Genomic DNA, 13,623 nt, shown 5'->3' on the forward strand with positions numbered 1-13,623 from the left:
ATCATCATGTCCAACCATTCCTATCAAACACTAAACCATGTCCCTCAGCGCTTCATCCACCCATCCCTTAAACCCCTCCAGGGAAGGTGACTCAACCCCCTCCCTGGGCAGCCTCTGCCAGGGACCAATCACCCTTTCTGTGAAAATTTTTTTCCTAATGTCCAGCCTGACCCTCCCCTGGTGGAGCTTGAGGCCATTCCCTCTCGTCCTGTCCCGTCACTTGGGAGAAGAGCCCAGCTCCCTCCTCTCCACAACCTCCTCTCAGGTAGTTGGAGAGGGCAATGAGGTCTCCCCTCAGCCTCCCCTTCTCCAGGATAAACACCCCCAGCTCTCTCAGTTGTTCCTCATTTAGGGGGGTCAAAAGGCGGTTTGAGCCCCGTGGAACCTGACCCTGGTTGCGCAACTGGGGAGCAGGCAGCAAACACTCCCCACTCCACACGGCAGGTGAATTAAAGTAAGCAAAGCTGCCCTCACAGGATTTGTTGGACCAGATCTTTGTTTGTCCTCTGTTCGTTCCTGGGGAGAGTCGCGTCTTCATGCTTGCACATGAGGTGGGGAAGGGGCAAGAGGAGCATCGACGCTGGGGCAGCACCTCAAAACACTGAGGGAGCCGCGTGGTGCAGCACAAGAGGGAACTGCTTGATTTTCATAGAATCATAGAATGGTTTGGGTTGGAAGGGACCTCAAAGCCCATCCAGTTCCAACCCCTGGGCATGGGCAGGGACACCTCCCATGAGATCAGGTTGCTCCAAGCCCCATCCAACCTGGCCTTGAACACCTCCAGGGATGGGGCAGCCACAACTTCCCTGGGCAACCTGGGCCCAGGCTTCACCACCCTCATAGGAAAACTTTTCCTCCTAAGATCTCATCTCAATCTTCCTTCTTGCAGCTTAAAACCATTCCCCTCATCCTATCCCTGCACTCCCCAGATCAAGAGCCCCTCCTCATCTTTCCTGGAGCCCCTTTCCCTACTGGAAGGTGCTCTAAGGTCTCCCTGGAGCCTTCTCTTCTCCAGGTTGAAGAACCCCAACTCTCTCAGCCTGCCATAATAGCAAATAGAAAGGTGAAAGCCCAAAAACATCTAAAAAAACCCTCAAATTCCACCATTTCCTTGTGAAAAAAAGTATATATTCTTATTTTGATAGGCACTTAATAATTGCTATTGACCTTTAAAATACTTGATCAAAAATAAAGAGTAAGAAACCTGGAAATAATAAGTTTCGATGCAGGCTTACACATCTGCTCCCTTGATGTTATGATTTGTGGAGATAAAGGCAGGGCTGTGCGGGACCAGGGGCAGAAGGGGCATGTGCGAAGCCATCTCCAGAATCCTCTTCTCTAGATCAGCGGAATAAGAAGTGTTTGACCCTTCAAAATCCGGTGGAATTGTTTAGAGGATTAGGATCGATGCTCAGAGAAAGAGCAAAGGGTCAGCAAATAGTATTAGAGCTGGGGCTGAAGCAGGGAAGGCATTCGGGACACCAGAGTAGGACGGAAAGGGATTGACCCTTGAAGGAAGAATTAAACGATGTACCTAAAAAAATAATAATAAAAAAAGCCTTATTTTTTGCTCTACAGGAAAGCTGGGGAGGGGCTTTTTCTCAGGGGGTGCAGGGATAGGATGAAGATGAAAGGTTTTGTGCTGGAAGAGTTAATAGGAAGAAATGTTTTCAGGTGAGCTTGGGGGGGCCAGGACCAGGTTTCCCAGAGAAGTGGTGGCTGCCCCATCCCTGGAGGGGTTCAAGGCCAGGTTGGATGGGGCTTGGAGCCCCTGATCCAGTGGGAGGTGTCCCTGCCCATGGCAGGGGTGGAACTGGATGGGCTTTGAGGTCCCTTCCAACCCAAACCAGTCCATGATTCTGCGATTCACAAAAAAAAAGAGGAACAGATGGGGAGAAGCGGTGACCATGGCAGGGGAAGCGTGGAGACCTTGCAGAGCCCACGAGCCATACAGGACCCCCTGCCTCAAGTTGCACCAGGACAGGTTCAGATTGGACATCAGGAAAAATTTGTGGATGGAAAGGGTTCTCAGGCCCTGGAAGAGGCTGCCCAGGGAGGTGGTGGAGTCTCCATCCCTGCAGAGATTTAGTGTTGGACAGGTATGGTTGGACTTGCTGATCTCAAAGGTCTTTTCCAACCGAGCGATTCGATGATGCTGTGATGATTCCATGTGTGGGAGCAGGGGTGACGCCTGGCTTTTTCCCAACCCTTTGGGGTAACACCTAGGGTTGGGATAAAAGGGCTGTGGTGGCAGCCTGTGCGCAGGGAGCCGGCCCAGGGCTCATCCCCTTTGCACACAGACTGTGACCACCTCATTCCACCATCCTGCAACCTGCAGACCCCACATTCCACGCTGCCCCCATATTTCATGTGCAAGGTCCTACACCTGGGTTATGGCAACCCCCCATTTCAGTCCAGGCTGGGGCGTGATGTGATGGAGAGCAGCCCTGAGGAGAAGGACTTGGGGTGCTGGAGGATGAGAAGTTCAACATGAGCTGGCAACATGCACTCAGAGCCCAGAAACCAACCGTGTCCTGGGCTGCATCCAGAGCAGCGCGGCCAGCAGGGCGAGGGAGGGGATCCTGCCCCTCTGCTCCTCTCTCGTGAGACCTTATAATAGAATCATTGAATCATAGAACCACCAGGTTGGAAAAGACCCACCAGATCATCGAGTCCAACCATTCCCATCAATCACTAACCCATGTCCCTCAGCACCTTGTCCACCCGTCCCTTAAACCCCGCCAGGGAAGGTGACTCAACCCCCTCCCTGGGCAGCCTCTGCCAGGGACCAATCACCCTTACCAGGAAAAATTTTTTCCTAATGTCCAGCCTGACCCTCCCCTGGTGGAGCTTGAGGCCATTCCCTCTCGTCCTGTCCCCTGTCCCTTGGGAGAAGAGCCCAGCTCCCTCCTCTCCACAACCTCCTTTCAGGGAGTTGGAGAGAGCAATGAGGTCTCCCCTCAGCCTCCTCTTCTCCAGGATAAACAACCTCAGGTTCTTCACATGCTCCTCTTGTTCTCCAGCCCCTTACCCAGCTTCGTTCCTCTTCTCTGGACTCGCTCCAGAGCCTCAACATCCTCCTTGTGGTGAGGGGCCCAGAACATATCTGGAGTCCTGTGTCCAGTTCCGGAATCCTCAATGTAAGGGGAGATGGAGCTGTTGAACAGGTCCAGAGGAGGCTACTAAGATGATCTGAGGACTGGAGCAGCTCCCACAAGAGGACAGGCTGAGTTGGGGTTCTTCATCCTGGAGAAAGCTCCAAGGAGACTTTACAGCGACCTTCCATCACCTGAAGGGGCTACAAGAAAGCTGGGGAGGGCCTGTTTACAAAGGCTTGTGGGGATGGGACGAGGGGTAATGGGTGTAAACTGGAGAGGGGCAGCTTTAGACTGGACGTAAGGAGGAATTTCTTCATGTTGAGGGTGGAGAGGCCCTGGAACGATTTGCCTGGGGAAGTTGTGGCTGCCCCATGCCTGGAGGCGCTCAAGGCCAGGTTGGATGGGGTTTGGGAGCCTGATCCAGCGGGAGGTGCTGGAACTGGATGATCTTTCAGGTCCCTTCCCTATGACACCCTATGACACTCTGATTTCCCGCCACGGTCAATTTCGCGCCTCGGACTACATTTCCCACAACGCCCCGCGCCCCCCCCCATTGCCCGGCAGGGCCGGCCCCTCCCCTCTCGCACTACAACTCCCGTCGTGCCCCGCGGCAGCTGCGGTTGGCGCCGTCCAATCAGCGCGGGGGCGCGGCGAGGGGCGGGCCCCGCGGGGCGGGGAGGGGGGCGGGTTGGGGGGGGGGTGGGAGGGAAACGAGGGTTTAAAGTGGCGCTTGCGGGGATGGAGGACCCGGCGGGTTATCCCCCGTTCCAGCTAGGGAAACCGCGCTTCGAGCAGGTACCGGGGGGATGGAGGGGAGGAGGGAAGACGGGGAGAAGCTATAGGAGCTGCTCGCCCCTCTCCGAGTCGAGTGTCCCCCCCACCCTTAACCTCGAGGCGTAAGGAGAGCGGCCCCCCCCCCCCCCTTTCCCCCTCAAGCCCCGCTCCTGCAGCGCCGCGCGCTGATTGGCTCGCGCCGCGGTCACTCCGAGCCACCGCCCACCGGGGGCTGCGGGCGGCGGGGACGCGGGGACCGGGGTTCGAGTCCCGACGCCGGCGGGTTCGAGTCCTGAGGCTCAGTGGTTCGAGTCCGGGGACCACGGGTTCGAATCCCGGGGCTGGCGGATTCGCATCCCAGTCTCAGTGGTTCGGGGTCCCCGGGGCTCAGTGGTTCGGGTCTCGGGCTCAGTGGTTCGAGTCCGGAGGCCATGGGTTCGAATCCCGGGGCTGGCAGATTTGCATCCCGGGGCTCAGTGGTTCGGGGTCCCTGAAGTCAATGGTTTGTGTCCCAGTCTCGATGGTTTGCGTCCCAGTCTCAGTGGTTCGGGTCCAAGGGCCACGGGTTCGAATCCCAGGCTCAGTGGTTCGGGTCCCGGGCTGAGTGGTTCGAGTCTGGGGACCACAGGTTCGAATCCCGGGGCTGGCAGATTCGTGTCCCCGGGGCTCAGTGGTTCGGGGTCCCCGTCTCAGTGGTTCAGGTCCCGGGCTCAGTGGTTTGAGTCTGGGGGCCACGGGTTCGAATCCCGGGGCTCAGTGGTTCGGGGTCCCCAGGGCTCTGTGGTTCGGGTCCCAGGGCTCAATGGTTTGAGTCCGGAGGCCACGGGTTCGAATCCCGGGGCTGGCAGATTCACGTCCCAGTCTCAGTGGTTCGAGTCCCAGGTTCAATGGTTTGGGGTCCCAGGACCGCGGGTTTGAGTCCCAGTTTCAGTGGTTCGGGGTCCCGGGGCTCAATGGTTCGAGTCCTGGGGCCGGCGCATTGGAGTCGCAGTCTCCGTGGTTCGGGGTCCCCGGGGCTCAGTGGCTCGGGGTCCCCGAGGTCAATGGTTTGCGTCCCAGTCTCAGTGGTTTGCGTCCCAGTCTCAGTGGTTTGGGTCCAGGGGCCACGGGTTCAAATCCCGGGCCTGGCGGATTCGCGTCCCCGGGGCTCAGTGGTTCATGTCCCCAGGGCTCAATGGTTCGAGTCCTGGGGCCGGCACGTTCGGGTCCCAGTCTCAGTGGTTCGGGTCTCGGGCTCAGTGGTTCAAGTCCAGAGGCCACGGGTTCGAATCCCGGGGCTGGCGGATTCACATCCCAGTCTCAGTGGTTCGAGTCTGGGGGCTCAGTGGTTCGAGTCCTGGGGCTCAGTGGTTTGAGTCCCTGGAGCTCAGTGGTTCGGGGTCCCCAGGGCTCAGTGGTTCGGGGTCCCCAGGGCTCAGTGGTTCGGGGTCCCCGGGTCTCAGTGGTTCAGGGTCCCCGGGTCTCAGTGGTTCGAGTCCTGGGGCCGGTGTGTTTGAGTCCCTGGAGCTCAGTGGTTGGGGTCCCACGGTTGTGGGTTTGCGTCCCAGGCTCAATTGCCCAAGTGCTAAGGTCAATGGTTTGAGTCCCGGGCTCAGTGGTTCAGGTTCTGGTGCTGTGGGTTCAAATCCAGAGGTCATGGGTTCAAGTTCCAAGTTCACGGATTCGCATCCCGGGCTCAATGTTTCAAGTTCGTGTCACGAGGTCATGGATTCAAATCCCAGTCTCAATGGTTCACGTCTCCCAGGGCTGCGGCTCCGAGTCCCGGGCTCAATGGTTTGAATTCGCATCCTGGGCTCAATGGTTTGAATTCATGTTCCAGGTTCAATGGTTCAGGTACCGGGCTCAATCTTTTGGGTCCTGCTGTGGCTCGTTAGAAACCCGAGGTCATGGGTTTGAGTCCCGAGTGCACAGATTCACATCCCAGGCTCAATGGTCTGAATTCCAGGCTCAATGGTTCAAGTCCTGGGCTCAATGATTCAGGTCCTGGGCTGGTGGGTTCGAGGCCAGAGGTCTTGGGTTTGAGTCCCGAGTGCAGAGATTTGAGTTCCAGGCTCAATGATTTGAGTCCCTGGGCTTTGGGTTTGACTCTTAGGTTCAGTGGCTCAAGTGACAAGCTCAGTAGTCCAAGTCACAAGATGAATAGTTTGAGTCCCAGCCTCAGAGGTTCAGGTCCCAGCGTTGCGGCTTCAGGTGGCGAGTTCAATGGTTTGGGTCCTGGTGCTGTGGGTGCAAATCTTGAGGTTGTTGTGGGTTTGAGTCCCAAGTGCATGGATTCGTGTCCTGGGCTCAGTGCTTTGAGTTCACGACCCAGGCTCAATGCTTCAAGTTCTTGTCGTGAAGTCCCAGGTTCAATGATTCAGGTCCCAGGTTCAATGATTCAGGTCCCAGGTTCAATGATTCAGGTCCCAGGGCAGTGGGCTCGAATCCGGAGGTCATGGATTTGACTCCTGAATACACAGATTTCAATCCCAGGCTCAATGATTCCAGTCCCGGGCTCAATGGATCCTGAGTTACGGGAATCCAAGGTTTCCATCCAGCCTTGGGGATGACGTGATTGAGAACAGTGGTAAGGAGAAGGGCTCGAGATGCTGGGGGATGAGGAGCTCAACGTGACCTGGCAATGTGCACGAGCAGCCCAGAAACCAACCGTGTCCTGGGCTGCAACAAAAGCAGCGTGGCCAGCAGGGCAAGGGAGGGGATTCTGCCCCTCTGCTCTGGTGAGACCTCATCTGGAGTCCTGTGTCCAGTTCTGGAATCCCCAACACAAGAAGGAGATGGAACTATTGGAATAGGTCCAGAGGAGGTCATGGAGATGATGCAAGGGCTGGAGCACCTCTGCTATGAGACCAGGCTGAGAGAGTTGAGGTTGCTGAGTCTGGAGAAGAGAAGGCTCGAGGGAGACCTTAGAGCAGCTTCCAGTACTGAAAGGGGCTCCAGAATAGTTGGGGAGAGGCTCTTGGTCAGGGAGTGCAGGGATACGACAAAGGGGAGTAGTTTTAAGCTGAAAGAGGGGAGATTGAGACGAGATTTTAGGAAGAAAACTTTTCCTGTGAGGGTGGTGAGTCCCTGGCCCAGGTTGCCTAGAGAAGCTGTGGCTGCCCCATCCCTGGAGGTGTTCAAGGCCAGGCTGGATGGGGCTTGGAGCAACGTGATGCTGTGGGAGGTGTCTCTGCCCACAGCAGGGGTTGGAATTGGATGGGCTTTGATGTCCCTTCTGACCCAAACCATTCTATGATAAGTCCTCCTGCTGTTGCTCTCGAGCTGGGTAAGACCCCTGTGGGGAGAAAGGAGCTGTTGTGATGACTAGATGAAGAGCAGGAGTCTCCTCATGAAGACATATCTTCCCCTCCCACTAATGGCACAGTCTACAAGGAGACTCTCTTCGAATCATAGAATGGTTTGAGTTGGAAGGGACCTTAAAGACCATGTAATTCCAAATCCCCTGGCATGGGCAGGGACACCTCCCATGAGATCAGGTTGCTCAAAGCCCCATCCAACCTGGCCTTGAACACCTCCAGGGATGGGGCAGCCACCACTTCTCTGGGCAACCTGTGCCAGGGCCTCCCCACCCTCATGGGGAACCTGCTCTTGAGGGGGTAAATCTACATTCCTCTTCCCCTGCTGCCTTATCCGTATCCACAAGGTTGTCGTGGAGACCTCGGAGTGACAGGTTCCCCACGGTAAGGAAGGGGTGACTTCTCCTGCCTGAGCTAAGGGCTGCTCAGGCTGGGGAGACGGAGCTTTTTAATAAGGAGAGGAGGAGGAGGAGACGCTACTCCCTTCTAGACACCACAGATGATTTGAGGCACACTTGGCAGCGCGTCAGGCACAGAATCGGTGCGTTCTGTTCATTAAGGAGCGACTGTCACTTGTAGCAACATTTAGAAAATGTTTCAAGGGGTATGGCAGGATGTTAATGATTGCGTGCGCCTTTGAGCGGAGATGTCCTCTCTCCTCACTGCTGCTGCTGGGAGATGAGGTGGGATTTGGGGTGAGGGTTGCTCACCCTTAGGACTTGGAGAAAGCTTTGCTGGAGGGGCCCTCCGAGCATCGGAAATCATTCCCTTTGTCTTCTGTAGTAGTTTTATTCCCCTACTTGTAAGACATTCCACAAAGCAGTGTGGAGGTCTGGTGGAAGCTGTGGGATGGGTCACGGTGCTGGTGTCCTGCAGGCTCTCATCAGGCACTTCGCTGCTTTCTCCCACACTTCCCTGCTTTCTCCTGCTCCGTCTGCTCACGTATGAAGTGCGTATGGACCACTCAGTTTGGGATCTGGCCACGTTGTGCGGCCACAGAGCAAGAGGCTCGAGTGTTGCTGGGGTTATGGTGCTTGGTTGGATCCTGTGGTTGGCTCTGCTGGAGTTGGGAGTACAGAATCAGCGTGGTTTGGGTTGGAAGGGACTGTGATGATCACCCGGTTCCACCTCCCCTCCCCTTTGGCACTGAGCAGAGACATCTTCAACCAGATCAGGTTGGTCACAGACCCATCCAGCCTGACCTTCAATGTTTCTAGGGATGGGGCAGCCACCTCTTCTCTGGGCAACCTGGGCCAGGGCCTCCTCACCCTCACAGGAAAACATTTCTTCCTAAGATCTCATCTCAATCTCCTGTGTTGCAGCTTGAATCCATTTCCCTCCTTGTCCTGTCCCTGCACTCCTCATCTAGGAGCCCTTCCCCAGCTTTTCTGGAGCCCCTTCAGGTACTGGAAGCTGCTCTAAGGTCTTCCAGGAGCCTTCTCATCTCCAGGCTGAACAACCCCAACTCTTTCAGTGTGTCCTCATAGCAGAGGTGTTGCATCATCTTCGTGGCCTCCTCTGGACTCAGTCTAACAGTTCCATCTCCTTCTTATGTTGGGGACTCCAGACCTGGACACAGGACTCCAGATGAGGTCTCACCAGAGCAGAGCAGAGGGGCAGAATCCCCTCCCTGGCCTTGCTGGCCACACTTGATGCAGCCCAGGGTATCATAGAATCATAGAATCACCAGGTTGGAAAAGACCTCTTGGATCACCGACTCCAACCATTCCTATCTGCCACTATACCATGTCCCTGAGCACTTCATCTGCCCATCTTTTAAACACCTCCAGGAATGGCGACTCCACCAGCTCCCTGGGTGGCCTGTTCCAGTGCCCAACGACCCTTTCTGTGAGAAATTTCTTTCTGATATCTAGTCTGAACCTCCCCTGGTGGAGCTTGAGGCTCTCCTCCTGTCCCCCGTCACTTGGGAGAAGAGCCCAGCTCCCTCCTCTCTACAACCTCCTCTCAGGGAGTTGGAGAGAGCAATGAGGTCTCCCCTCAGCCTCCTCTTCTCCAGGATAAACACTCCCAGCTCTCTCAGCCGCTTCTCTTGTTCTCCAGCCCCATCAGTACCTTCATTGCTCTTCTCTGGACTCGCTCCAGAGCCTCAACATCCTTCTTGTGGTGAGGGGCCCAGAACTGACCCCAGGATTCGAGGAGCGGTCTCACCAGGGCTGAGTCCAGAGGGAGAAGAACCTCCCTGGCCCTGCTGGCCACGCCGCTTCTGATCCAAGCCAAGATGCCACTGGCCTTCTTGGCCACCTGGGCCACTGCTGGCTCATGGTCAGTCGCTGTCAACCAACACCCCCAGGTCCTTCTCCTCCAGGCAGCTTTCCAGCCAGACTTCTCCTAGTCTGGAGCTGCTCAGGGTTGTTGTGCCCCAAGTGCAGGACCCGGCATTTGGCCTTGTTAACCCTCATGCCGTTGGTCTCAGCCCATGGATCCAGCCTGTTCAGATCCCTTTGGAGCCTCCTGACCCTCCAGCAGATCCAGCTTCCACCCAGCTTAGTGTCATCCCCAAACTTGCTGAGGGTGCACTCGATGCCTTCATCCAGGTCACTGATAAAGACACTGACCAGGGTTGGACCCAGCACTGAGCCCTGGGGACACCACTTGTCACTGGCCTCCAGCTGGAGTTAACTCCATTTCCCACCACTCTCCGGGCCCTCCAGCCAACCAGTTTTCCACCCAGGATAGTGGTCACCTGTCCAGTCAGCCTGAGACTTTTTCTGAAGCAGAAAAAGAGAGAAACTGTCTGTGAGAAACTGTCTCAAAGGCTTTACTGAAGTCCAAGAAGACTTTGATTGGCTTTCTGAGCTGCAAGCGCGCGTCTCTTGAGCAGACGTTTAAGGTGATTTTATTTCCCACATCTTAACCTTGATGTTTGCTACCACACTTCATGCTCAAGGGCTGCAGGATGGTGCTGGGGATGAATGATTAGATGAGCCTGAGTGCTTGGAGCAGCTTAAACCCCCAAGCGATCCACACAACTTCAACCCTCCCATCCTTTCCAATCTGTGCCTTTTCCCTGCACCTCTCTGCCTTTCCCATTCTTTCCGTGTCCTGTTGCTGGGATTTTTCTTGGTCCTGACATCTCCGCTTCAGTGGTCCGGCTGACAAAGGATTCCTTATTTGTTTTGGAAGGGATTAGCGATGGGTGGTTGTTTAAATTCTGGACGTGGCCCCGTGGCATGACAGCATTTACTTTTCCAGCGGGACGCTGGCCGGGAGCAGGTCTGGGGCTGTTTTAGGGGAGATTTGACTCCAGCTGGGGCTGGGAGAGGTGCAGGGAGCTCAGCAACGCATCTTTGTCCCTTTGAGGGTTAAAACCAAGTTGTGTGTTAGGAACAAAAGCCTTGGAGAGCAGACTGGACTCCCTGAGGGTTTGGTTCAGAGCAGACACTGAGGTTTCCTTCCAGAGCTCCCGGGAAGCCGAGCAGAATTTAGGACAGCAGGCAGGAGGCTCCATCCCCAGCCCCGGCTCTGGGGGATGTGAAATTCCCCTTTTCCCATCCCTGCTTTTGCAGTTCACTTCATTTTCTTGCTCTTCAAGCAAGAGGCGTTTTGTCGAGTCACCTTTTTATTTGTTTCATTGCTGGAAGGAGCCTCTGCCTCCCCATGGAAATGGGTTATTTTTAGGTAAAAGAAGAAATGAGGATGTTAGGCTCGAGCACGTGTGATAAGGACTGAATTTTCTGATGAGAACTTCTAATTCATGACATATATTCTTTGCTTTTTTCCATAGGGATTTGCTAAATGCTCCCTCTCCTACAGCTGGAGTGTGAACTGGTGTTCCCAGTTCTCTGGGGTCTTTGATCAGGCTCTCTGGGTGAAATAAATGCATTTATAGATAGTAATCATAGAATGGTTTGCGTTGGAAGGGACCTCGAAGCCCATCCAGTTCCACTCACCCTCTCCCATGGGCAGGGACACCTCCCTCTGGACCAGGTTGCTCCAAGCCCCATCCAACCTGGCCTTGAACACCTCCAGGGATGGGGCAGCCACAGCTTCTCTGGGCAACCTGGGCCAGGGCCTCCCCACCCTCACAGGAGAACAGTTCTTCTTAAGATCTCATCTCAATTTCCCCTCTTTCAGCTTCAAACTGTTCCCTCTTGTCCTATCCCTGCACTTCCTGATCAAGAGCTCATCCCCAGCTCTCCTGGAATCCCTTTCAGTACTGGAAGATGCTCTAAGGTCTCCCTGAAGCCTTCTCTTCTCAAAGGGAGAAGGCCTGGAGGATAAATCAATCCTGCTTCTTGGAGAAAGCCTTCAGAAAGCCCCAAGAGTTTTTCATACACAGCTTTTCCATTTTTAGAGTGGAAAAGCACTGCTTCCCTTATTAGGCTGCATCATTTCTGGTTGCTCTTGTGTGCATGGGCACCTAAAGACATGAATGTTGGCCGTAAGCGTTTGGAGGAACGACCAGCAGGGTGGAATTACCATTTTTATTCTTGTTTTTTTTTTTTACTTTTACTCTGGACCTTACTGAATCGTTCCCCAGGAGCCTGGGTGAGGGCTGTTGTCCTGACCTGCTCGAATGTTTCTCTTCTGACCACAGAAGGAACAGGTTCAGGCAACGCCACCACCTGAAAACGAATCCCTCATTAAAGGTTTAGGCACTATTAGCTCCCTCATTAGATGTTTGCAGCGTGGAGTGAATGTCCGCGCTGGCACGGGACGAGAGAGGAGGAGGGAACGTGGGAACAGGATGAGTTTGAGCTGCTGAAACTTGTCCTGAGCTGAGGTTGCGCAAGGCAAGAATCAGGGCAAGAGACCTGAGCCAAACAAACAATGACCCTGGACTATGGGAACGGTGTCCCAAGATGGTCACAGCTTTCAAATTCTAATCTGTACTTCTAAAAGAACAGTTGTATTGTGCACATTTGAACTTGTGGTCTCATTCCTCTGTCCTTGTGCCTTGTGACCCCTTTGTCAAGTGGGTCCAAGCTACTGATGTTCTATTTAGAATCATAAAATCACAGAATCATTAAGGTTGGAAAAGACCTCGAAGCTCATCCAGTCCAATCGTCAGCCCAAACCCTCTGTTGCCTACAAAACCATGTCCCAAGGTGCCACCTCTACACATTCTTTGAACACCTCCAGGGGTGGAGACTCCACCGCAGCCCTGAGCACCCTCATGCAGTGCTTCAGCACTCTTTCAGGAATGAAAGTTTTCCGAATATCCAATCTAAACCTCCTCTGGTGCAACTCGAGGCCATTTCCTCTCATCCTATTGCTTGTTACTTGGGAAAAGAGATAGCAGAGCCAAGTCCTCATTTTCTCCTTTCAGGCTTCCTATCAGATAAGATATTGCCACTGAAGAACCTCGATTGCTTTTCAGTTGCTACTTCCTTCTGCTGAGTCCAAGGCCAAATTGGATGAGGCTTTGAGCCACCTCATCCAGTGGGAGGTGTCCCCGCCCATGGCAGAGAGGTTGGAGCTGGATGGACTTTAAGGTCCCTTCCCACTCAAACCATTCTATGAATCTATGAAATAAAACCTTTCTCTGCAGCAGGCGAGAGGCAATTTGTAATTGAACATGTTTTGTTTTCTTTCCTGTCTTCCAGACTTCATTTTATGGCAGATTCAGGCACTTCTTGGACATCATCGATCCACGCACTCTCTTTGTTACTGAGGTAATGTATCTACGCTTTGTTTTCTGAAAGTACTGTTTATTAGACAGGCTTGGATTAAAAACAATTTCTTCTGTGAACAGCAGCAGTAAATGAAGCCAGGTTTCCAGTGGGTTTGTGTCTCACAGTTGATCGATTGCCCAGCTGAGCTCTGTTAAAGCCAGAGCACAAACTTGCTTTGTATTAGACATCAGTGAATCCCCACCTGCCAGTCCCCCATCTCCCTCTGGTAACTGGGGAGACCCTGAACCGGTTTCAGTCAAACTGGCCAGCAATGTGGCCTTCTCAGAAGGTGAGAAAGCAAGTTCTCGTGGTGGAACGAGCTGATTGAGTTTCACTGTGGTTTTTCAGTGGCTGCTCTCCCGAAGATCTTTTCTAGGTGAAGTATTAGTGTTTGTCCTTAGTTGTTACCCTGTTTGTATCAGGCTTCTGGTTTTCTGGCCCATTTATGTTTCATTTGTAGGTACTGATGGACGAAAAGCTGGAAGGAGGTTGTGGAGAGGAGGGAGCTGGGCTCTTCTCCGAAGGGACAGGGGACAGGATGAGAGGGAATGGCCTCAAGCTCCGCCAGGGGAGGTTTAGGCTGGACATTAGGAAAAAATTTTCATGGAAAGGGTCATTGGGCACTGGCAGATGCTGCCCAGGGAGGGGGTTGAGTCACCTTCCCTGGAGGGGTTTAAGGGACGGGTGGATAAGGCGCTAAGGGACATGGTTTAGTGATTGATAGGAACAGTTGGACTCGATGATCTGGTGGGTCTCTTCCAACCTGGTGATTCTATGATTCTATGAGTGGGCAATGTGTTCTTGCAGCTCAGAAAACCA

General features: G+C 54.1%; 1 protein-coding gene across 2 annotated transcripts in view; it reads left to right on the forward strand.

The window, feature by feature from the left end:
• Positions 1 to 3,797: 3,797 nt before the first annotated feature.
• SFXN5 (sideroflexin 5) overlaps positions 3,798 to 13,623 on the forward strand; it is a 115,454-nt gene continuing 105,628 nt past the window's right edge. For both annotated transcript variants that reach the window (XM_069856658.1, XM_069856659.1), the window contains exons 1-2: positions 3,798 to 3,893; positions 12,736 to 12,804. In XM_069856658.1, coding sequence (XP_069712759.1) covers positions 3,837 to 3,893; positions 12,736 to 12,804 — 126 coding nt within the window. In that variant the 5' untranslated portion in view covers positions 3,798 to 3,836. The remainder of the gene's footprint in view (positions 3,894 to 12,735; positions 12,805 to 13,623) is intronic.

This window comes from Phaenicophaeus curvirostris, chromosome 4 (genome assembly GCF_032191515.1).
Source record: "Phaenicophaeus curvirostris isolate KB17595 chromosome 4, BPBGC_Pcur_1.0, whole genome shotgun sequence".
NCBI classification, from domain to species: Eukaryota; Metazoa; Chordata; class Aves; order Cuculiformes; family Cuculidae; genus Phaenicophaeus; species Phaenicophaeus curvirostris.